Below are 24,150 nucleotides of genomic sequence, written 5' to 3'. Positions count from 1 at the left end.
GATCACCATCAAAACCCGTAGATTCAAAACAACAATATTATAATCTTGATATATATATCAGGAATCAATTTGGTACCTCCTAACTTATTAATGATCTCCTATTGAATTTTTTAGGATTTGAATTCTTGATTTCATCATGCTTTGCTTCAAAATTGTCAAAATCCAACCAATTCATAATGAAACTTTCTCTTTTCATTTTAATTGAGAAAATTTATTCTCAATCAAATAATAAGCCATTATCCTTGTGAAAACGACATCAAATGATATGTGAATGTTGGTCTTGAATCTCTATCTAACTACAATTCTATGGTTTTTAATCTGTGTATCCATCAATTTTCAAATACCGGCGATACAAAATTTGTGTCGCACCACATCCCATAGATTACTGACTACCAAATAAGTCCAAAATTTAATGGCCTAAATTTGGTGAGTTTCACCACTAAAAGTTGAAACATTTGACAAAAAGTTCTTTCCTATCATGGTTTTGAACTTATAAAAAATCCTCATCGAATGCACTCACTCTCAAAAAACAACACAAGCATTAAGACATAAGCTCTGATATCACTGTGTTGGTTTTTTTGAGGTATAAATTAAGAAACAATACCTTAGTGTTATTGAAGCTGAAAATAAGCTTATATTATTTATTTATCAACTCATTATTTATAGTGATTATATGAAACAAACTGACAAAATAACTAACTAACAATTATCCTAAAAAATCTCAACAAAACACTTGATAACATAATCTCCCACTCAACAAATTTTAGGTAAAATATTTGTTAACAAACCATATGATTTTTAGTTAACAAATATCCTAACAACGAGATTTATTTAACTACTAACTAAATTATTCTAATATTAAACATAATCTAATAAAATCTGTCGAAAAGGTTGGCATGTGTCAACAACAATGATTTGATTTTGCTTGAGATTACAGGCATCATTAGTACCATACTACCATGTGACACTTGTTTGTACATTTTTGTTTGTATCGAAATGGGACTTGTGGTAACTGCTTCTATTAAAAAGTGAAGCAGGTTTAAAGACCAGAATTGGTGTGAAACAATGTGGGAATGCAAATAAATTAATTCACGGGTTATGATAGAGAACATAAAAGTTAATTGGCAGTATATATGCTAAACTGAATTGCAGGAAAGGTAAAAGCCAATACCAAAGAGTCGAGCGGCAAAATAAAGGACTTCTACTGCTATTGGTCAAAATGTGCTTAACGATCAAGGAAGTATGGGACGGTAGAGAAGAAAACAAAATAGCTTTGGATTGAAAATTCTAGCGTTTAATACTAACAATGGCACGGGCTTGTATCTACTTTTATGCTTACCCTAAAGACTTCTACTCTTATACTAACAAAACTGGACCCTCAAAGGCAGCTTTTCGATGACAAGCTCATGAGAAGTAGATTTCCTTGAGCAGCCTCTGGATTGTGCTTGTGGTGGTGCTGGTGCTTTTGACAGTCTTGGCTACTATGGCGATGGACTAGGCAATGTGGAAGAATATATTATACTGGAAAGAAATTCACAAAATATGGGTGCAGAACTCCTCAAGGATGTAAATATTATATTTATATCACCCCTGCTTTTACAATATAATTTCTTCTTCCCTATGCTTTCATACACTGACTACTTAACAAATGTAGATGTATTTGCTTATAAAACTTCGATCAGTAGTTTACTTCTTCATGCACATTCATCAATGTTTTATGATCACCAGCCTCAAATGATTATATTTAACACCAGCACAACTATGCATTGAAATGATAAAATATTCAAGAGTCTTGGAAGGTGCAACCTAGCCCAATTATTACTACTGATCAGCAGTCAGGACATCTTCCATTCTTTTGTTCCTAATTTTTACCTAATTTCCTTCAATGAATTCTCACACCAATCATTCCTCTCTTCATCGTCTCGCCATTAATCTCTCAAATTCTTCGCAAATAAAGTTCAGTTTTGTGCCTAAACCATATGCGCAAGTTTGATTTCTTAATCTACAATAGTTTTTGTTTTTATTATTTCTGCAATTTACTAATGTTTTAGGTTGAGATTTAAATCTAATATTGTATTTGCTTTGATTTTGCAGTTCTTATACTTTTTCAAAGGCAAGTACTTATCTTTCTTCATCTTTTTCTTTTTCTCCAACCTTATTCTTATTTTTGAAAAACTCTTGAATCCATACAGAGCCATGCATGTTAAAGTTGGAGATGAAAGCTGTCTTTAGAGTGCTTGGCTTCATGGAGAAAGTTCCGCTGTTCGTACTTTCCATTTAGCCAGTAATTCTACTTACTGTTTGGCAACTTTCTCGATTTGATATTACTAGAAAACGAATTTCTTGTTTTCTTGGTCTCAGGTTGGTCACGTTCATATACTTTGTTCAAGAAGTCAAAATTTGTTAATTGGCTAAAAGGCTAGATCACTTCTCTGAGCACTGAATGAAGAAATATCTATTGAATTTTGTTGCTGATGCAAACGATTAATATGTACAGTTTTTGTAGAAACAGAGCATATATGTGTTCCTCTTGGGGTGTCATTGCTCCAAAACGGAGGTAACATGAACAAAACTAGTAAGGAATTTTAGATTAACCAGAAGGAAATCATCGAACTCCTAAGTTAGTCAAGAATGTGGTGTTTTCTATCATAATAAAGAGACAGAAGTAAGCAAATCTAGTGGTATTTTCAATTTCTTTCTGGTAAAATAGTGACTGCTGATTAATTTGACCTTCTGAATAGGTTTGTTCCAATTATTCTCATCTTACGAGATTTTCTTTTGGTGAAGTTATCTTGATATATTAGTTTTTAGAGTTTGCCATCAATTAAGGTTGGATAGAAGGAGCAAAACCAGTTAATTTGGAGCATCATGCTCCCACACATTTTGATCAGTTGACGAAACTAGCATGCTTAGGAAGAACATGAGCTACATATATACTTAAATCATATGTTGAATGATAATGATGCTTGGCAAATGCTTATGTCAGAGAGTAAAGCAGGTTAAAACAGAAGAAAATTAATATTCAAGTCTTAGCCTCAAACATAATGAATTCAATATCATGTTCTACAAGTATACCAAAATAGAAATTGAAAGACAATGCGAAGCCCCAAAACATGATACTTATCATGTATTTCTCTGCCTCTCTGCTGCAGGACCCGAGTGGGTGGCAATGTTTACATAGGTAAAACAAGTCCTAAGAGTGTGCATGATGCATATTTGGATCAATTTGACAGGGATTTTACAAACTTCTTGAGTGCCCGTGCTGATGAATTGGTGTCTGGGGTGCACTTATTTGTGACCTTGGCGCCTAAAATCGATGATCCCGTAGCATATAACGTACAGGACTTACTTGGGATGACAATGAATGACATGGTTTCAGAGGTAATGATTCATAGACACTCAATTTCGATATAATCTGGGGTGAATATATGATACCATCTGTGTAAAACTGTACAGGGACTGATTGAGGAAAAGGCACTCGATACTTTCAACCTTCCACATTACCGGCCTTCTTTGGAGGAAGTAAAAACCATCATTGAGAAAAATCGTGCTCTTAAGATAAGGTATCTGGACACCATTCAACTGCGAATAATTGGTGCGGAGGCGGCAGATTGCGGGAAGGGCAAGATATTCAATACAAACACCAATGCCAAGTACAGGGCTAGGAGCTTGAGAGCTGTTTATGAACCCATCTTTCAAGCTCACTTTGGAGACGGTATAATGAACGATTTCTTTACAAAGTTGGCCGCCAATATCTCACAACATCAGGGAAAGATGAAGAGCCCTATCAACAGTCTGGTTCTTTCCCTCTCCAGAACATGAAAGCGGAAGATGTATACATTGTGTGGATTAGGTTCATGAGCAGGCTTAAGTGTGTTGTATTGGTTTGAAAGGGGTAGAAATAGTGTCTTAACATATAGATCTAAATAGTGCATAATGCATAAACCTGTGGACCTTTTAGATTAAGATTGGCTTTGAATTTATATCCGACCCTTCTTGGTGGGGTTTTTTTCCTTAATAATCAGAAATCAAATGATGAGACTTTCCTTGGTGGGGATTTTTGTGATTTTAAATAAAAAAAAATTTCAAATTTTGTCTTTCTTTTCCCTTCATAGCAAACATAGAATGAAGGGAAAAGAAAGGCACATTTTGAAAATGTTTCTATTTAAAATCACAAAAATCATACTAAAAGAGATGACTAGTTTGTTTTGTTGAATCCTGTGATTATTAGTATAATTTTGTTGCTTATTTATGTTGCTAATTCATTAAATGTAAACTTTTTAATTGGTGAAATATGTGTTTTAATTGTTTTTAACTTTTAATTATTTTCATTCTTTTACTATTACAACTTATATACATGCATAAGGAATATTTATAAAATTAAAGTTTCATCTCTCTCCTTAAAGTACTTTTTTAATATTACTTTTTCTAAATTGACTAATTTTGTTATTAAAACTTTAATCTCAAGAGAGGTTTGTGTAATTTTAAAAACTTTAGAAGAGACTAGTAAAATTGTTAGAAACCTCAAAGGAGGTTTATGAAATTATCCCTAAAGAAAAACCAAATGCCTTGGACAGCTAGAAGAGGACCAGTCAGGATTTGGCTTGACAAATTGAGGAAGGAGAAATTTTCAGCAAGCTTTTGAAGTCATTTGAGGCAAGTCTCGTAAAATTCAAACTTCACGATTGGTTGAAACCTAAATCAAACACCCCAAAGCATGGTCAATTAAGTATTTCAAAAGCTAAAAGCTCTAGATCACATTAAAACCTCAAATCTTATCTCTCTGTAGGCCAAGCTAGAGTAATATATGCATTCTAGCCAGCTAGATTTTTTACATGCCTACAATCCAACAGCTAGCTACCAGTATTCTTGCCTTCTCATCTTCATACTTTCAATGCTTCCATTGATATGAGATCCATATTCATGAGATTGACAAAAAGCAATCCAAACAGCTTAAACTGGAACCAAGATCAACCAAATTGGATACAGGTCTCAGCCATGCCAGCTAAATGGTTCCTTCATATGCTTTCCTTTGTCTCAAGCAAATCAGATCAGAAGAAACCTGCAAAATACATGAAACGTCAGGCACTTCCATATGTGTGTGAAAGACATGCCAACTTCGAGAGAAACAAAGTAGACCTTTAATCCATCGAGACTGCATTCATACACTTTAGCTCGAAAGCTGCTGCTTCCTACATGTTCCAACAAAGCCTATTAGACACTGATTGTCTTCAATATTGACACAGATATTGGATAAAGAGTTGACAATGAATAAAGAACATTGTTAACAACTAGTAATGGAAAGATGAGCATTCCAAATAATTACTAGATGAACCAAAAATGGAATTCAAAAATTAGCAAGGGCAATAAAATTTGCATATTGTCAATGTTAATAGCACATGAGAATGAAAGCTATATGTCTATGTAAAACTCGGAAGAACAGTGAGATGATAATCCTTCCTATGCTTACAAAGTGAGGTTCTAATCTTAGCTAGTTTGGCATAATAACCCTAGGAAAAAAGTCATGATTGATATTCATGTATTATAATTCAAAACAAATAATCAACAAGGTAAATATATGTTAGTTTACCTTGACAAATTCAACTGTTAGCACAAGCGCATCATGAATCTCTCTTATTTTTGGGTGGAAATGTATAGTCCATTGTCCAATTGAGAAAGGCATTGCATGATCTAGCGGCAGTGCTTCCTTGAACCTTTGAACGAGGACTTAGAAACCCTTGCATGTGAATACATATTCTTGCAGCACATAATCTTTGAATTTCTGCCATCCCACTACATGCTTTGCTTTTGCTTTCCCAATGACTGTTACTGCTATCTTCAACATCTAGCTTCCATCATCAAATCTTCCCTTCTTCTGAACCAAATTACATTTCCAGAAGATAGATAAAGAAAAAAAATTGAAACAGGCTAACAAAAAGTTTAGCCAAATCATTACCTTCATTTTTGCATTCCGAGCACTACAGAACATAACACTTTCAGTTTTTCTACGTGGTGTTTGAGAAGCCTCCATCAATGCTTGTGCAAATTAATGAGCAAAATAACTATAATTGATGACCATCTTCATCTGCGAAACTTGCCTGCCGAGTGACAGTAATTTCTTCCTTTTGACATTTCTCACAAAAACGACAGGGAACCATGTTGTTCTTTTTCCAACGAGATGATGTCTGCTTCCTAAATAGATTCAGGAAAAAAACACCACCATGTTAGCCACGTTGAACCATCAAAACTTATGAAGAATGTATTACAAAAATTTCTAAAGAGCAAATATTAAGCAGAATTACATCGATTCAGCCATGAAAAACGCATACTAAATTCAGAGCATAGCTTTTGTATGTGATTCATTTGAAGTTAAGGCAACAGCAACAGAAACATTGTAGGCCTTCAAATTTAATTCATTGAGACTACATACCTCTTCATCTACTCTGTCACCTATTGCTTCCTAGAAGATTGATCTTCACTCCTTAAGAGAACAATTGTCTACCACATCACCATCCAGGGAACATTTTTGCTTGGAAATCACTGCTTTGTACATGTGCCAACATAGCCCATGAGACATTTGTCTAAAATGCTAAAATAGATATTTCTATAAATATTTTATCATGAGCAAGTCCTTATGCAAGTAGGATGGAAAAATCACCAATCTACTAGATAACCAAAAATGAAAGGCTAAAAAACAGAGCATTAACAAACCCAGAAGGAAGTAATGGTATCAAAAGTCAATCGAATTTGCATCAATTGTCCTTGTGATTCTTTCTGAAAATAAAGTGATTATCAAAGCTAAATGTTTAACTAAATGTTAAAGGAAGAGCAAGATGATAATCTTTCGTCTCTTTCTAAAATGACGTTCTAAACTAGAGTTTGGCAAACTAATCTGAAGAACAAAAATGGAAAATTTATATCCATGTACTAGCATTCATAAATTCTCTTATTAACTTCTTTTAGCAGACTGATTTTGCCTGACAGACTAAAATCTTTGGGACAAACAAAAATCAAAAAAGGATAACCGTTTTCAGAAAGAAATGGGTAATGGATGTCAATAGCTTTTCAGTGTTGGGAAGTTTTTTCCTTCTTCCTTGAATTCTTAAGAGTAATTTATCAACTTCCATTGAATGGGCATGCTGAAACATGCTCATTTAACCTAACAAGCAGATACTTTATGGTAGAGTACCTCTAATTAGGTGAAACCATGTTGGAGAACTTCACGTGAAACATTTATCATTGATCTCCCACCTTCATTAGTCTTCTGAAATGTTACATATTCCAAGTGGTTTCTTAATAATTATAAATTATTTTTAGATTTGATAGTCTTTCTTGGCTAAAACATAACAGATAGAATGCTACAATAACAAAACCTGTTTGTTGATCATTCAAACTGCAATTTTTTGGATTGTGACTATTTATCTTGAAGTAGACATGTCAAAATAATTTAGTTAAGAACCAAGAAGGTACTTAGGGTACGTTATTTTACTAAAACAAATTCAACACTGAGCCTGGTACCTGGAATGACTGACTGTTAGCACAGTTGTATCATGAGTCTCTCTTGTTCATGATAAGCGAAAATAACTCCTCCCTCTTGACATTCTCATAAGAACAACACGGGAACGTTGGTGTTCTTTGTCCAAAGAGCATAATCTCTGCTTCCTAAACAAATTCTGGAAAAAAAATAACAATATTACATCACAGTTCTGTTTCAGTTATGGCATTGTGTAGAAACATGAGCCACAGAAAGGTTTGGTCTGGTGACTAATGCAACAATTTAGCACTCAAAATCCTAAAGAGCAGAAATTAAGCTAAATTCCATCGATTAAGCCACAAAGAACACTTACTAGTGCAGATACCACCCTACATTTAGGCCCAATTACATGACTTAAACAAACTTGGATCAATTCCCTTGTACTTCTAGTAAGTTGGGTGGAGAGATTTCCAAACCACATACCTCCTCATGTTTCTTCAAAAATGATTGAAAACCACAGCCTGATGTTGCAGTTGGAGAATGTGAAAAGTGCAATAAGATGCTTTAGAGGTTCCAGGCTGACTCTGCCTTGAGCACACTTTCGAGCCTTTCACAATGTTTCGGCGCTATCACTGCTTGCTGCTTCACTGAGACTTGTGGCAAACAATTTCAACTTAATCGACATTGAGCTAATTTTACGGCAATCATAATTCAGAGTCTTACAGAGAGATAACAGTGAGTACTTTGGTTCGGCCGAAACCTCAGAAGTACATATTGGCTATTTCAGAAAAGATTTGTTAATTTATTGGTATGAATTTCTTTATTTATTTGTAATTGCTAATGATTTTAGTTCTAATTTATGATTTTTTCTAGATTTAGAATAGAGTATATTAGTCAGATTTATTTTACATATTCTTAACAATATAAGTAGTTGTATCAGATTGATAATTATTTGTTGTATGCATAATGTTAGTAGTTTTTATCTAAGTTTTAATTTAGAAAGTATGTTACAATTATTTGGATAAGTTAATGTATGTTAAAATGAATTTTAGGAATATAATTGAAAATAAGCAAAAAAGAAAATTAACTGTTGAAATTTAGGTATAACAGCAAAACACTACTACTTCTTTCGTGTATTGGGATTCAGTAAGATATGATGGTTTTAATCTTATACTTAAGTTTTAATGTCAATAAAATAGGAATGGAAGGTATAACAGCAAAACACTACTGCTTCTTTCGCGTATTGGGATTCTTACTGTGTTATATAAGATATGATGGTTTTAATCTTATACTTAAGTTTTAATGTCAATAAAATAGGAATGGAAGGTAAAATCAATGCTACAGGTGTATGGTTATAGTGACTATATATGATGGTGTAGGCATTCAACAATACTAATTTAATGATTGTGCTTGTTATGGTGTTTTCCTATTCATCTTTGTATATTTTTCCATGCTTATTCATCCTTTTGATGGTTCAGAAAAGCAGATGAAATCCAGAATTTTTTTATCTTTCAATTTGCTCGTAACTCTACTTTGTTAATGACATGAATTAGCTTAAAAATTGAAAGAGAGAGTAATCTTTTGCCAGAAGAAGTAGAGGAATAGATATTTATGGAGAAAAAGAGTGAGGGACAAATACGGGTAGAATAAGATGATCCAATAATTAGAAGGAATTAATTAAAATTTTGAGATGAGATCTTACCGGATCAATTTTACGCTCCGGAATATTAGAGATCTTCGGCCACTCGGAGCCGCTTTCAGGAGTGCATCTTCGTTGTAAGAGAGGACAACCACGAATTGCCAGACGTCTTAATTTGAGGCGTTCCATGGCATCTACGGAGGGTAAATATTCAAGCTTTGGGAAATCCCACAGAATTAGCTCATCAAGAGACGCAAGGTTCCCAAGCCAATCTGGTAAGGCTTCGATTGCTCCGAAGTCAAATAGAGACAGTGATGTGATGGTAGTCAAGTCTTGAAGCTGATGTGGCAGAGATTTCGTGTCAGGCATTCCATTCAAAGACACGTGTCGGAGTGATGATGAAGATGCCAATCCAGCCCAATCAAATTCGATTATAGAGTCATCTGAGAAGGGACCAATCTCCACTCTCCTTAAGCTGGTAAGGTAGCCAAATCCACTAGGCATCTCAGCAATCCTTAAGTTGGGACAGTCGAATAATTTGAAGCTCTCGAGAGAAGGGGTTCGTCGCAAATCAAGGGGAAAGGAGACCAGACTGCGGCAATTAAGCAAATTCAGCTCTCGGAGAGACGTACACGACTCGAACATCTCCACTGGTAATCTTGTTAATGCATCGCACTCACCGACAGTAAATTCCTCAAGAGACTTGAGGAGGCCTTTCTGTCCAAATGAATTTTTAGGATTTGGATGTCCAAATGAATTAATTCTCCGGCAACGGTATATCTCCAAGTGCTCTAAAGCCTGAAATTGATAGAGATCTTCTGGCAACTCCCGTAAATTCTCACAAGAAAAGACTGCCAATGTCTTAAGACAAGCGGCGCAACTCATTCCTCTTAATGTTGTCATATTAGCGGCTTCCAACAATACTACACGCTGAAGAGTTGGAAAAAGACAGAGTCGCTCAAGCATGTCAGTGGGTAAACTGTCACAGCCATCAATTCTCAAGCTGCTCTTTGGTCGTTTCACTAATTTTAGATACTGGATGCGTTGACTACCAAATTCAAGGGACGAGAGATTGGTTATATTGCTCAAAACCTTTTCTGCCAGCAAAACATGGCAATTCCTTGTTATTTGCAATACATCAAGACTTGGGAAGCGACTTGGAGTTGGAATGGTGGTCAGCTTGGGGCAATCACTAATAGACAACTTTTCAAGCACGGGAAACACATCCATCACATGTACTTCACCTGCGGTTGACCTCATTTCGTGCGCGTCCTTCCACTCTTCCAAATTTTTCATGCTTTCAAGAGAGAGAAATTTAAGGGCTGGAAAGAATGTTTGTCTGCTAAAAGTGCTTGAACCTCCCGATCCGCCGTCCTCCTCAGCACTCATACTGTAGAATGAAAGCCCAATGCTTCTTATGTTTTCCAATCCAGTCAGATATAGATGTTGGAGGGATGACAAATTCATGAACCATTGTGGGAACTGATCACCCATGAACTTCAAAATTTGTAACTCTTTTAAATTTGGGTGAGGTTGGAGGCCTTCCAACACATCTTCATCACATTTATCACTTTCTCGATCCCCACTGCCCCACTCAAATACTAGCCGATACATATTTGGCTTTTCAGATAGCTTCGCTAGTTCAGCATCATCTTTGCCATTTACTAATTCAAGATTTCTGATCTCCAAGGAGCCTTTAAGATCTTCCAAGGTTCCAAGCTCTTGGATACCACGACCTTCCTCTTGACGACCTATATTAAAGAACTCTAATGTTTGAAGACAAGTCCATCGTCCAATCCCGGATGGCATTTGGATTTCGCGTCTTGTACGAGCATGATCATAGTGAAGATGTCTCATGCTAATCAAATTGCTCATCTCCTTTGGAAAACCTTCTTCAAGCTTGCCAATTCTCAGCGTTTGCAAACTATAAAGTTTGCAAAGAGATTCTGGCAAAGTTCTGATACTAGACTTTGAAATGTCAAGTAAGTGTAAATGGATTAGTTTGCCAATGGAGGTCGGCAACTCTTTGGCATCTGCTCCGAACAATTTTAGGACATGCAAGTATTTGAACTTTGATAACATATCATCAGCTATGCCACCCTCCAGAAATAATGTGCGAAGTGATGCTGATTTTTTTTCATTGATGATTTCCACCATTCTTTCGGATGAGTATACTGCAAGGTAGCGGTCCTCATTGCTGCTGCTACGATTCAAAATTGATTTTGCAAAATCGTGCACAAGGTCATGCATTTTATACCTATTTTCTTTTACTTCTTCCAATAAGGAAGTTTGCAGCAAAATTCTCAAATACTCACATCCTATTTTCTCCATCGTTCTTTCATTTTGGGAATCCGGTTGAAGAAAGCCTTCAGCCATCCAAAGCTCAACTAGTCGATCTTGTTCCAATATAGTATCTTGGTGAAAAATTGAGCAATATGCAAAACATTTCTTAACCGGTGCAGGTGACAGATGATCAAAACTCACCTTAAGTATTTGCTCGATCCCACCCTTCAAGAGGCTCTCCTCCAAAATAGATAGCCACTCCTCTTTTGTCTTTTCAAATAACAAACCTCCGATTAACTTTGCTGCCAGAGGTAGACCGTCACATCTTTTTAAAACTTGCTCCTTTATGTCTTTTGGTACTTCTTCCCCTACATTTACCCATTTCTTAATGATGGACCAGCAATCATCATTGCATAGCTTTCCCAGCTCATGGCGAGTAAAATTGATCTGCCGATGTCTAGACAGAACAATTGCCACTTCTTGCAGACGAGTGGTAACAAGACACCAGCTCCCTTTCTTCGCATTGAGTCCCGCCAAAGTGCTGAAAAAGTCATCCAACAATCCATCTTGATTATTATTCCACAAATCGTCAAGAACAAGGAAATATCTTTTTTCCTCAAGTTCAGCTTCAATTCCTTGAACTATTACTTGCCTATTATCCACGTCAGCCTTTTTTCCTGTTGACGTTTCTAGAATCATTTTGAAGAGCTCCAAGATGTTAACCGGTTTAGCCACACAAACCCAAATTTTTTTGTCAAAATGATTATCATTAAACTGTGGATTGTTGAAAACGGCTTTAGCTAGAGTTGTTTTGCCTAAACCACCCATGCCAGTTACGGAAATAACTGAAATACGATCACTTTCAGATTCGGTCAACAACTTCTCAACTATTTTTGATTCATTCTTGTCTCTTCCAATGACATCACTTCGAACAATAGTAGAGTCGGTCTTTCGGCTTGCAGCTTCTTCAGATTGACCCTTGCATTCCAGTCCCAAACCTCTGGCAAGCCCATGGATCCTTTCAAGGTTCGCGTTGACCCCCCTGATCATTGAACCCGACCTCCAACGAAAAGCAATTTCATTAAAGAATGAAAAGCAGAAGAATACCTTTTTGAGTTGATTTTGATTTTGATACTTCACCTTCCGACGAAGATTTTCATAGTTGAGCTCGTCCAGCACATTGTCAGCTTCGAAAACCTCATCTTCCAGCTGCTCGAGCCAACTTTGCACCACAAGAAGCTTCGGATCATTGCTATATTTTGCCTCGTCAGCACCGGCCAAGAAGCCTCGGATTATTTTAGCCGATTTTTTGAGTCTCTCCAGCTCCTCTGGGAATTCACGATGATCAGCGGCACGAGAAACAACCGCCTGCAATGCAACCTTAATAGTAGCACTAACAGCAGCATCAGCCATTTTTTTCTCGCTTGGGATTGGAATTAGGATGAAAGTGTTCTGCAATGGTGATGGGGGGATGCTTTCTGCGATGAGACAAGGAAGGATATGGTTCAACTTTGGCAACTAAGGGCAGCAAAATCTGTGGAGGCTAAAACTTGCGGGAATGAAATTTTTCCACACAACTTTTTGCGCTTCCAAAATTTTCCACTTTGTGCAATTTGCAACCCGGCTTCACGCTGCAAAGCTACACTCCAAAGATGTCACGAACGAACTTTTCTTTTACCACTTTACCGTGACTTCCTGGAAGTTGCCGACAATTCGTAGCCACACCTTCTTGCCGACAAATTGTCGCATCTGCAGCATATAGCCAACCTTCAACTTGCAGCTAAAACTCATCATCTCTTTCTGACTGGCTTAACGATATTGTAAGATGACTCAGAGGCGCACTTTTTTTTTAAAAATCAGCCTGTCCCCAGCCGTGCTGACTGGGCACGGCTGGGGACAGACGGTAAAAAAAAAAGAGGGAACTAAGCATGAATTACAAGGAGATAACCTGACAGTACAAATATTTAGAAAGTTTAATCAAATGAAAATTTTCAACTAGTCCATGACAATAGAGATGCCGTTTTTGAAGGATAATGGATACCGTTTATGACATAAGTTATTTAAAACATTGTTTTGTATTAAGAAGATATAACATTCTCTTGTAATAATTGTATTGTCCACTACTATAATTTTATAATTTTTTTGGAGTTCTAATCAGATTTTTCCTTTTTCATCTTTGGTGTCTAACTTGTAGTAATTTTTATGTAGATTTCGCTTAGGAGTAGCATCAATGGAAGCTAATTTGGATTACGTTTCTTTTTCCTTTTTCTATTCTGAAATCATTCGCCCTTTTGGTTTCCCAGACTTATTTGGCATAGTCTCTTTGCTTACTAATAAGGTGTGACCTTCAAAGAATCTTTTGAATGAATGTTCATATTTCATTATTTACCTTTCGATGACAAAGGAAAATATAACGCAAACTTGAAATTTGAAATTAAAATCATATGCGATATTGTAAGATGATTTAGTTTGAACAATTAAATTTATATTTTTGTAATAAACTTTTAACTTTTTCAGGTTAAATTGATGAAGTTGTGAAGGTGGTGCCGTTGCTTTGTGATGCCAATGATGGAAGTTTGCTATTCAAATTGTTTGTCTTTGGACTCTTTTATGGACTTTTTTAAAATTGTGAAAGAATGTCAACATTTATTTTATTTATTTTTGTGTTTTTGTTTGTGATAATTGGTGAATATTTGGACTATATCTATTTATGTTTGTAATGAATTTATGAAAACTTGCGGTAAATTATGATATTTTAGTTTTGTTTATCATTCTAGGTTTCATGTATAACTTTTAGGCAATTTATTATTATCTCAACTTAAATTTAGTTTTAATTATGTTAATGAATGCATTTTAGGGACTTAAAGTTATCAATAACCATGTTAGATTGTGCTCAGCCACCAAGTTCAAATGTAGAGTGAAGACTTGTGAAGTACTTAACACTAAAATTGCAAAAAAGAAAAAAAAGAAAAGAAAAAAAGAAAAAAAAACAGAGAACAGGTGAATCGGCTGATAGGACCGGTCAAACTGTGAATCGACCCCTTTTTCGATTCACTGGCCGGTCCGAGTTTAAAAACATTGATGTAGGCATACAGAATAAATCTAGATTAATATTATACGAGGTAAGCCCCTAATTGAGATCCTAATTGATCCTAATTATCATCCCAATTGATGATTCTAATTGATACTAATAATACCAGATAATATCTTAATTTGTGATCCTAATTGATGCTAATATTACATAAACATAGGAAATTATGTTACAGGAGAAAGTGTTATATAAACGGTACTACAAGGTTATGTAAGTACAAAATTGATGATTCCTTAAGAAGAAAAAAAAAAATCTGGGCTTTGTTCTAACATTGTCATAGAGAGTCAACAAGAAGAAGAAGATGGTGTCATGCTTATGCTTTCCATGCTGTCCATTCATGCGGCGAAAGAGCAAGAACAAGAAGCAGCAGCAGCAGCAGGAAACTGACAAAGCCGGTGGTGGTGGCTGCTGTGGACAGGGATGTGATTGGATTTGTGATTGCCATAGTTGATCCCATTATACATTAGATCGAACGACAAGTCCCCTAATAATCTTCAGTACGTGTTAACAGTTCAATTTTGAGAGGGAAGATCATGAGAAATTCGAGCCTCTCTTCCCGGACGGTCTTCCTACGTGCTTCGCCCTACATCTTGAGTTCAAAAACTTTGATGACACAGAATACGAGTACCAGCTAATAGAGCAATTTCTGCGCTGTGGAAGAGCCTTACAGAGGCTGACTGACCATCCGTGGAGTTTTTGGTAGTGGGGAATATCCATCAGAAAGCCGCAGCAGAATTTTGTCATTCAATAAATGCTCTGAGAAGTGCCAAGTTTTGTTCAAACGTTATGACAGAAGTGCTGTTGAGTTGATTATGAGTTCTGTAGGATGGTTTTAAGACCATGGTAGCTTTAGATAATTAGATTAGTCCAACTGGTAATTATTTTGTCCTGCTTTGTAAGGAAGTTAAATCAAAAGCTGAACAATTTCACCCAGTAAACTAAAACTTGCTAGATTGGCATCATGCATGGTGATTCACGTTGATTCTTTATTGAAAAAAGATAAACGTTTTATGTACAAGATTGGGTAAGAAGCACAAATCAATTGAAGACATCAATAATACCCGTGATAATACAACACCAATGATTTGTGGGAAGTCATTTTTGCACATTGCTGGGGCATTTGGCTTCCATGCAATGCTGCTGATCCAAATATGAATACCTGTGTCAAAAATCCATTCTAATGGTCCCATCTCCATCCATGAGTTCTTTTCCAAAACCACTGGACAAAGCTGTAGCCTCATCACCTCCCCCCCACTGGGGGAATATACGGTTCGACAAGTCGAAAAGTGGGATTCTCATAAATATGCAAAATGTAAAACATTCTCGTTGAAAAGAAATACTGCATACGCAATAACCCCGAAATGAACACTTGTTTCTCATCAACCCATCATTACCTATAGTGACAAAATTTGGACTAATCCTATATAACGAGGGTCTGCAGAAAAGGTACATCCTGAACGATACCTCCAGAGCATTCAAAAGGGCCCAGATTAAGCCCTGCGAAACAACGCGAAAATGTGCTGTCAGACGTACATAGGAAATATGCAAAGTGGCACGTAAAATACTTTGGATATCCAAAGTCAACAGTCTGTAATGCGCAAAATAAAAGACACCACACGATATTAAGATCCTGAAATAGAATGGATTAACATATCAGCCACAAAAAGCAGGAAAAATGAATGGAAAACATCTGAATTGAACCCAATCTATTAGGTATTCATCAAAAGGTGACAAGAATAGAGATGTCAAAGTGCACTAAGCTTAACAGGAAATAAGAAATTCCTAAAACCATGTATTGGGATGCCAAGACGACCAGGAAATGTAGCAAATGACGTATGTTTCAATTTCTCATGGAAAAGAATCACACATTACATTCACCTGCTTATGAAAGAATTATCGGCAGTATTGATAATTATCTTTTCACCAGCTAACACGTAAGATGGTACCTACAGAAACGGGGGTACATAAAAAGAGTAAGAAAACAATCTATTCATTTACTTTGACAGTGCCACCACATGCTAAGTTTTATCAAAACAATTCTGGGTTGCAAGTGGCAACATAAAAAATATGAACAATTACGGAAATCCTTGTCAAATTTAATTGTGTAGAACACTAAGAAAATAATACAATGATTCCCCTTCACCAATCCCTAGAATATGCCAAGTCACGGACAAGATTCTTCTTATAAATCAGCCCAATTACATGTATTAGGCAAAACTCCAAGTAAACCAACACCAAGTGTCAGTATTACCAAAACAAAGCATGCAATAAGCATGCGATAACTGAGAAAAAATGCAGAGCAAAAAAAAAACAGGAACTGCTTGAAGCAACTCTGTACTTTTCCTTTTGCTAGGGCGGCTTTTTGCCTTCACATCTCCTCCAAAAGAGCATAGAGTTTCCAAGATCTTGGCCCCAGAGTTCTTGCCCACCCCTTTTCTACTATAACTGTTTTAGCTATGACTATCTCAGTAGTTCCTAACCAAATGAAATCCTAAGGACGACCCCCAGAAGTTTCACGAGCACATCCTTTCTCTCTTCTTTTCACAGGTATTGTCAATCAGGTTTAAACATAAATAAATTTCAGGAGACTAAACTCTTCCTTGCCAAACACAAGTCTCTCTAGGATATTTCATCTTTTAGGCAGAACACTCCAGTAAAACAATAGCACAATTACGTTCCAAATATTTCATTCTAAGCAAGTATTCTACATATTTTCTCTCACTTGTTACCTCCTCCCCAAAACCAAAAAAGGGACCATCTATAGTGGACATGATTATATGCAAACCTTCACTATACCTTTTTAAGTATGCAATCTATAAGAAAAGCTCTAAATACCAACTTCAATTACTTTCCATCAATTTTTCAACATTGTCCAAAATGCTTGCTTGGTTCCATTATTGGGCCGAAGTCATGACGAATGTGGTGTCCATCACATTCACACAAATGTAGTCACTCACAAGTAAAAAGCCAAGATCCACAGATTATTATTTGTCAACACATTTCTTCACCTCATTCTTTCACATGGTTTCCCCATTTCTGGTCCAGTAATCTCATTCAGAAATTGGTTAACAGGAAAATCGGTCTCAAATTGCAATTTACAACAGTGCATCCATCCATTTAAACATCACAAGACAAATTTGTTTATTGTTGGTTCTGCATCACGTTTGCTAGGTTAACATAGTGGCAATTTATCACATCTGGTAGCGGCTACAGAGTAATAATGTCCAGAAAAGAATCATGAATCATAGGTGAGAACACGATCAACTCACCTGAACTGTGAGACCATTGTCCAGCTTAACCTTCTTATACCTGTAAAAGTGAAAAATTATGAGAAACTAGGAACTCAGAATTAGAGAAGGAAGAAGCAGAACTAGGAGATTAGCAAGCTTGACTTTCTCAACAAATCTCATAGTGCCAAAGACTTACTTGTTGGTCTAAAACTTTCATTCCTTTGGTAGTACTTAAAAGAAGATTTATATCCACCAAAGTCATTTCATATTCAGAGGACATATTAGTCACTGCTACCAATTCAACAAAAGAGACTCTCCCTGACTGTATCTCTTGCTCTCATGTGTTACTGATTTTGCTGATTCAACATACCAGCGCCGTACCCTCTCAGCAACAAAATCACAAATTTAGTTTCATAAATAATAAACATACCAATTGCATGTAAACCAACCGGCCATCTCCTGTAAGTAATACATGGTCTTAACAAGAGGAACCCTTTCCAATTATGCAAAGCCTTTACCAGACTATACAGGTAGAAATTTCTTTTCTAGTTCTCAACTTACGCCCTTTTCATTTCCTAATTTTAGCATTTAAGAGAAATCCAATGATATGGATACCTCACACTCTTAGAAGTCGTCTTTACTGATACAAAACATGCCAGCATTAAACCACTGGAAGATCAATTGTAGTCCGACAAACATGAACACACTATGGACGGGAGCATATTCATGCAACACAAAAATTTGCTGAAGTACAGAAATGCAAAGAAACACCAGCAAAATTTTGCTTTTGGCTGAAAAATTGTGTGAGAAATTTTAAACTATGCAAGAGCTATACATTTGTTTAAATATGTACACCAACTTCAAACACGAAAAACTTGAGGTAAACTAAATTCTTGAGGGATACTAGATTTTGTGTCAAAGCATTCAGAAGTCTTACAGATGAGACAAAATCCTTACAAGTATCAAGCAAGCACAACCACTTGAACACACAGCTGCAAGCTATTTAAGTTGCAATGCAATGACAGAAAAATGACAACCAAAGGAGGACCAGAGATATTGCATAGCAACTTAATCTGAACAAGATAGATGAGATGTAAAGAGCATCAGAGCAGGAGCATCTATATAAACTATGCCTGGTTAGGTTCTGGACAAATATGAATACTACATGTTGAGGTTCTTTTCGGCCTACAATCTAAAAAGTGATAAACATACTGAGGAGTTGCTGTAGACCCCTTTATTGGAACTTGTGCCTCAGCAACAGTACATGTCACTTTCGGAGGAATTGACACAGACATCGGCTTCTCATCGTAAAGTTGCAGCTTAACTTTCATATCATCTGCATTCCATGAGGTCCATGAAGTGTATTTTCTAATCATTAAGCATGTCAATCAAATAAGTTAGCTGCCATTTCATCCAAAATTTAAACATTCCTTTGGCACAGACAAATTTCTACAATATCTGCAATGTAGAACAGGAAAAGGGAACTAAATAAATAAAACATGTGACATTTTTACCTTGGAGGTATGGAAGAGATTCACCAAACAAGTGCTTTGGAACATTAATTTGTGCATATGTCTCAGGCCTGCATAATTACAAATAATCATCAAGCCTTCGAATAAATTCAGAAGATGATCAACAGCTCAAAATCAAGACCATAAGTTAGGACTTACTCCATAAGAACAACAATGTCATCCTCATTATAAAGGTAACTGAAAGATTTTTCTTCAACATAAACTTCTGCAAACACAAGCTATTAATTTAAAACTTCTCATACAAATGAATATTAAAAAGCAATAAACTTTAGCAATTTCCACATCAGACCCATAGCCTGGGAATTTGAAGATCTTGTACATAATTGATTTCGCATATGGCAGATAAATGTAGTACATTTTCTGAACATTTCTTAGACAACAATAGGCTCTAGCCATAAAAAACACACATGTGGTGAAAAAGAAGACAGCAGTTGTAACAAATGAATACATAGAACCTCTGCTTTGTTCATGCTGCATGGTCTCACTCTGCTGTTCCATATCTTTAAGATTTGAAACAATTAATTTGACTATTCTTACAAAGAAAAAGAGCAGTAAAACTAAGGAGAATGGCAAGCATGTTTATTTATTGGACATGTAAACAGGAACAAGCTTCATTGGATTATCAGATCACCAAAATAATCAAATCGTATAAAATACTGGAGCAAACTTTCTAATAATATTAGGAAAGTATATCCACACGGGCAAATGTTATAATCAAAATAAATTTCAAATTAGACAGTGTCAGTCTCTTAAAAAGACAAATTGAAGAAGACACAGTTTTTAGTCACAAACCGTAGAATGACTGGAAGTCAAAAGGATCACTAGCTCTTGTTATTGTATTACTTCAACTCTTGCCCATGCACCATCTACTTTGTGCTTGTAAAGGACGCATCCAACACTTTTATATTTAACTTCAATAAACGATTTAGCCACTAACATGTAGGTCAATTATAAGGGAAAAACATTTTTCCTCCCCTCATAAAACTGATGGACAATATTTTTATGGTACACAGGAAAGTAGAACGACTGAATATTGCCACCCATGATGAAACAATAATGTAGGACTGGGCTTCAGTCCACTACATACGAGTAAGCTTAAGACTTCAAAGTATTACAAGCATTCAACACGAAAATCTCAAGCATGAGTTTAAAGCAACAAGAATCAAGTAGTTGAAATTCATACTTTCAATAGACTCGTCAGTACGGAACCTTTCATTTACTTTACTTCCACTATCAACATCACGCAGTTCCACCTGTAATATTCTCAAAAAAAAAAAAAGGAAAAGGCATGAGTACAACTGACAGATATTTAATAATATTCAAGAGTGAAGACAAGATCATATACATTGCAGCAGTTCAGGGAAATGATAAACAAATAAGCTGCTCTAAGAAGATAGTACCTTAAAATCTGCAGATTATATCTTTTACAATGCTAAATCCAATTAAGCTGTTCGTAGAATATTTGTAAGCTGAAAAGGCTGTTTCTTCGACACAATGTCGAGGCGCCACTCACAACAATTTTTGGCTTTTCAAAAATTTTCAAGCAATAATTTTCAATATTGTCAAACAGCGTTTTCAACAGTCAATAAACTTAAATTACAGGAACAAGTTAGAACTAAACAAGAACAGAGCCATATCCTATGTCAACCATCCAAGGCACAAAAGTATTTCAAAATTCACAAACCAAAGGACTCGATGAAACAGTATAAAATGAAAAGTCCTAATACGCAAGCAGGATTCTCTAAAATATATCATTATGTCTGGTAAATCATAATCATGGTTTGTATGATTTACTGCCAAAACCATGTCACAGGGTGCAGGGATAAGAAAATGTGTGTCACTAACATGACAAGCCAGAAGATTTTGTTAACAGAAAGTGTTGGTAAAACTTCCAGAAATAATACTAAATAAAAGTCAGCAATAAGATGGCATTCTTAGCAACCAACCAGTGAGTCATAGATAACACATTATGACGGGGACAGTGCACAACATTCTCAAGAGAGTAGGACAAATCTACCATGTTTTACCTTCCAAGAAATAGTTGAGAAAAAAAATATCACAAGTCCCATAAGGATGTCTTTAGAACTAAAATGCACTTGAGCTTGAAGATTATAGGAATTAAAATGCGTGAAACTGCACTGAAAGAGCAAAGCTAGAAATAGTTGAGAAAAAAAATATCACAAGTCCCATAAGGATGTCTTTAGAACTAAAATGCACTTGAGCTTGAAGATTATAGGAATTAAAATGCGTGAAACTGCACCGAAAGAGCAAAGCTAGACCTGTATTATTGCTCCTCCTCTTCCTTGAGTTGTATGCTGGGCCTTTACTACCTGAACCAAATTAAACTTCATCAAGGACCATTTCATGTAAAATAGTATATGGAAACAAGTAATGACATCACAATGTATTGAAAAATAAAAAATTGGCACACTTAATTACCTGATAAATCTTTCCTGAATACCACCAAAACCATCCGAAAACAACATTGGAATGCTCAATTAGTGGCATGCATATTATGTCATAATCGCTTTAATTCAATGTATTAAAAATCTAACCTTTTCTCTCGATGACATTCCCAGGTCTCACCTGCACCAATGTTAGACAAGCAATTAACCATATGAGTAACACAAGACTGAGGAGAAGATAATTACTCAAATCATGACAAATAATGCAGTAACAACAGTTTGCAATAGAAGGCAACAATGGAGAAATACATGCAGACTCATACACAAAAAGCTGAAAGCTAAAAGAATTTTACCATTTCTATCTTTCCTGTGTAACAAACACAGAACCTTTAATTTGTCAAACACAGAAATAAGTCAAAACAGAACCTTCAAGTCAAAGAAGCTCTTGTGGTATACAACTTGAGATTACAATTTGTCTCCTAATTATACGTACCTTTAGTATGCAATGAAAAAGCTACTGAGAATCCGGTGTTCTAAGTAGGAATATTTAAAAAAAAAACAGATTAAGTAAAAAAAAATGTTCCTGTTCCCTTTGCTTTTCAGTCTTTCTATTAGCAGCTTTGAAATAGCGATTCTGCAAAACCTGTTTAAAACTTCAAAGTACATCTTTTCCCATTTATATATTTTTCTTAAAAAAAATGTTATTATCAGAAAGCATCTATTATAACTTGTTGCTTTTCAGAAAGCAGATATTTTGCAGAAGCAAAATTTATTCTTATCCATCACTGCACAAGAAGCAAAATGGAGACGTATCCTCAATTTTGAAATGGTTACTAAGCTAAGCGCATTTAGGATTTATGTGTACCACCATTTACAACCCTGTTGCAGGTCAAAGTCATAGCATCTAGACACCCTGAAAATTTTTAAGCCAGCAACCCACCATATATGCAACACTTTCGAGAACTGAAGACTAAATCATGATGCCATTACACTGTCAATATTGGTATACACATTTTCCAGTTGAATTGCTTAGTTTCATTACTATGTCTGACCTTAAAATGTCTGAAGTTCATTAGGAAACAAGCTACATTTTGCCATCTACATCTTAAACAGTCAATTAAACGATAATTTCATTAATTCTCTACCTAATAATACTCTCAAAAGTATACAAGTAAACTCCTTATTCTGAAGCATCTCTTTTCCACGTAATGATATCATAAAGAGAAAAAAAGTTACGTAAAAAGAAAAAAGAAACCTTCAATCTATTTTCAGTTCGGAGGAATGAGTAGAAGATTACCGTGAAGAATCAATAATGATAACATCAATATATGATGCATAAGCAAGTATTCCAGCAAGTGTAATCAACACATATATAAACCAACGATCAAGTTTTGATTTTTTCCAGCAAAAGGCGAGAAATAACATACATCCGCGCCGGAAAATCTGGCGTGACGGAGCTGAGTAATAGACCACGGGGAAGCGAGCAGAGCTCCTGCTCCAGTGTGAACTTTGTAGGAGGAATGAGATTGAGTGGTCCAGCATATAGAGGCGAGAGTTCTTACAATTAACCAATCATGGCCAGGGTGTTTTAATGGATTTCTAGAAACAGCAGCAGCAGAAGTCGCCGATGCCGTTCCCGCCGCCGCCGCCACCGAATACAGAGCTCTGCCGACTTTGCTTCTCACTACTCCTCGCATTTTCACTTTTTCCTTTTTGTTTCTTTTTTTTTTTTTCTGCCCTACCATTCTTTTTCTTGTTTAAATAGGTTGTGGAAATGTAGAATTTCTCATTTTCATCATACGATGGGCTGGCAAGTTTCTCGGAGGGGGCTACAAAATATATTTCTTAATTTCTGAATTATTTCATATTTTTCATCTCCTTTTTCATTTCCCAAAAAAAAAAATTTATGGTTCCATTTGAATTACAATTTTTCAAACATTCTTTAAAAAAATATACTATAAATGTTATAATTTGATATACATAAGATGAAAATATAATTAAAAAATATGATAAAAAAATATATTAATTTTTCTTTAGAAAACTTCAAGCCAAACTTCAATTAAATTTTTGTTTTTGCAATAAACAACAAAAAATTACACCGTTCCCAAGATATTTCATATATTGCAACTAATAATGATATACTATTGTTTTGTAAATTTTTCAATAGAGTAGAATGGTGAATACATTCTATTTATTAAAAGTTTATTTCTTTATTTAGAAAAAAATTAAAAAAGAAAATATGAAAGGAAATATTTATTTAGTAATTGATATTTTTGAAAAAATTATTTGTACTAAATTTAAACAACTGAGCTGTTCTTCTATGAATGTAAAAATTTTTAATTAGGAACTAAATAGCGATATAAGTTATTTTTTAAAAAAATAAATTGCAACAAATGTGCTTAAATTATTTCATTTCCAGGTCTAAAAGATGTTGATTAATTGCTTAGGTGCAATTTGAATCATATGCTATAATAGTAGTATTATGTTAATAAGATC

General features: G+C 35.4%; 2 protein-coding genes and 1 long non-coding RNA gene across 3 annotated transcripts; all 3 read right to left on the bottom strand.

Annotated features, from left to right (window-relative positions):
* Window positions 1–4,708: 4,708 nt before the first annotated feature.
* On the bottom strand, window positions 4,709–7,495 carry LOC113749562. The gene is made up of 5 exons (XR_003464542.1): window positions 6,431–7,495; window positions 5,957–6,192; window positions 5,591–5,875; window positions 5,140–5,192; window positions 4,709–5,062 (listed from the first exon to the last, which is right to left on the bottom strand). It is a non-coding gene; the product is annotated as an uncharacterized LOC113749562 (long non-coding RNA).
* Window positions 7,496–7,691: 196 nt separating this feature from the next.
* Window positions 7,692–13,006, bottom strand: LOC113759635 (putative disease resistance protein RGA3). The gene is made up of 2 exons (XM_027302217.1): window positions 9,177–13,006; window positions 7,692–8,127 (listed from the first exon to the last, which is right to left on the bottom strand). The coding sequence occupies exons 1-2, from the start codon at window positions 12,807–12,809 to the stop codon at window positions 8,119–8,121; spliced, it is 3,642 nt and encodes a 1,213-aa protein (XP_027158018.1). The 5' UTR covers window positions 12,810–13,006; the 3' UTR covers window positions 7,692–8,118.
* A 2,758-nt stretch (window positions 13,007–15,764) lies between these two features.
* Window positions 15,765–23,363, bottom strand: LOC113774372 (elongation factor P). The gene is made up of 11 exons (XM_027318943.1): window positions 23,082–23,363; window positions 21,805–21,835; window positions 21,689–21,702; window positions 21,529–21,579; window positions 20,433–20,502; window positions 19,388–19,454; window positions 19,232–19,299; window positions 18,930–19,053; window positions 17,757–17,796; window positions 16,366–16,433; window positions 15,765–15,984 (listed from the first exon to the last, which is right to left on the bottom strand). Exons 1-11 carry the CDS (start codon window positions 23,349–23,351, stop codon window positions 15,978–15,980), a joined length of 810 nt encoding a protein of 269 aa, XP_027174744.1. The 5' UTR covers window positions 23,352–23,363; the 3' UTR covers window positions 15,765–15,977.
* Between the last annotated feature and the right edge of the window lie 787 nt (window positions 23,364–24,150).

The sequence above is a fragment of the Coffea eugenioides genome, chromosome 1 (genome assembly GCF_003713205.1).
Source record: "Coffea eugenioides isolate CCC68of chromosome 1, Ceug_1.0, whole genome shotgun sequence".
In the NCBI taxonomy this organism is placed as follows: domain Eukaryota; kingdom Viridiplantae; phylum Streptophyta; class Magnoliopsida; order Gentianales; family Rubiaceae; genus Coffea; species Coffea eugenioides.
Note: the sequence above shows the minus strand (reverse complement) of the source record. Positions and strands in the feature narration are given on the sequence as shown.

Bases quoted from the DNA above. Each gene is read 5' to 3' on its own strand.
- LOC113759635 (XM_027302217.1), bottom strand. From the start codon at position 12,809: ATGGCTGATGCTGCTGTTAGTGCTACTATTAAGGTTGCATTGCAGGCG.
- LOC113774372 (XM_027318943.1), bottom strand. From the start codon at position 23,351: ATGCGAGGAGTAGTGAGAAGCAAAGTCGGCAGAGCTCTGTATTCGGTG. The intron at 21,836-23,081 runs GTATGTTATTTC...ACATTGGTGCAG, and splicing joins CCAGATTTTCCGGCGCGGAT to GTGAGACCTGGGAATGTCAT. The intron at 19,300-19,387 runs GTAAGTCCTAAC...GTAATTATGCAG, and splicing joins GACATTGTTGTTCTTATGGA to GCCTGAGACATATGCACAAA.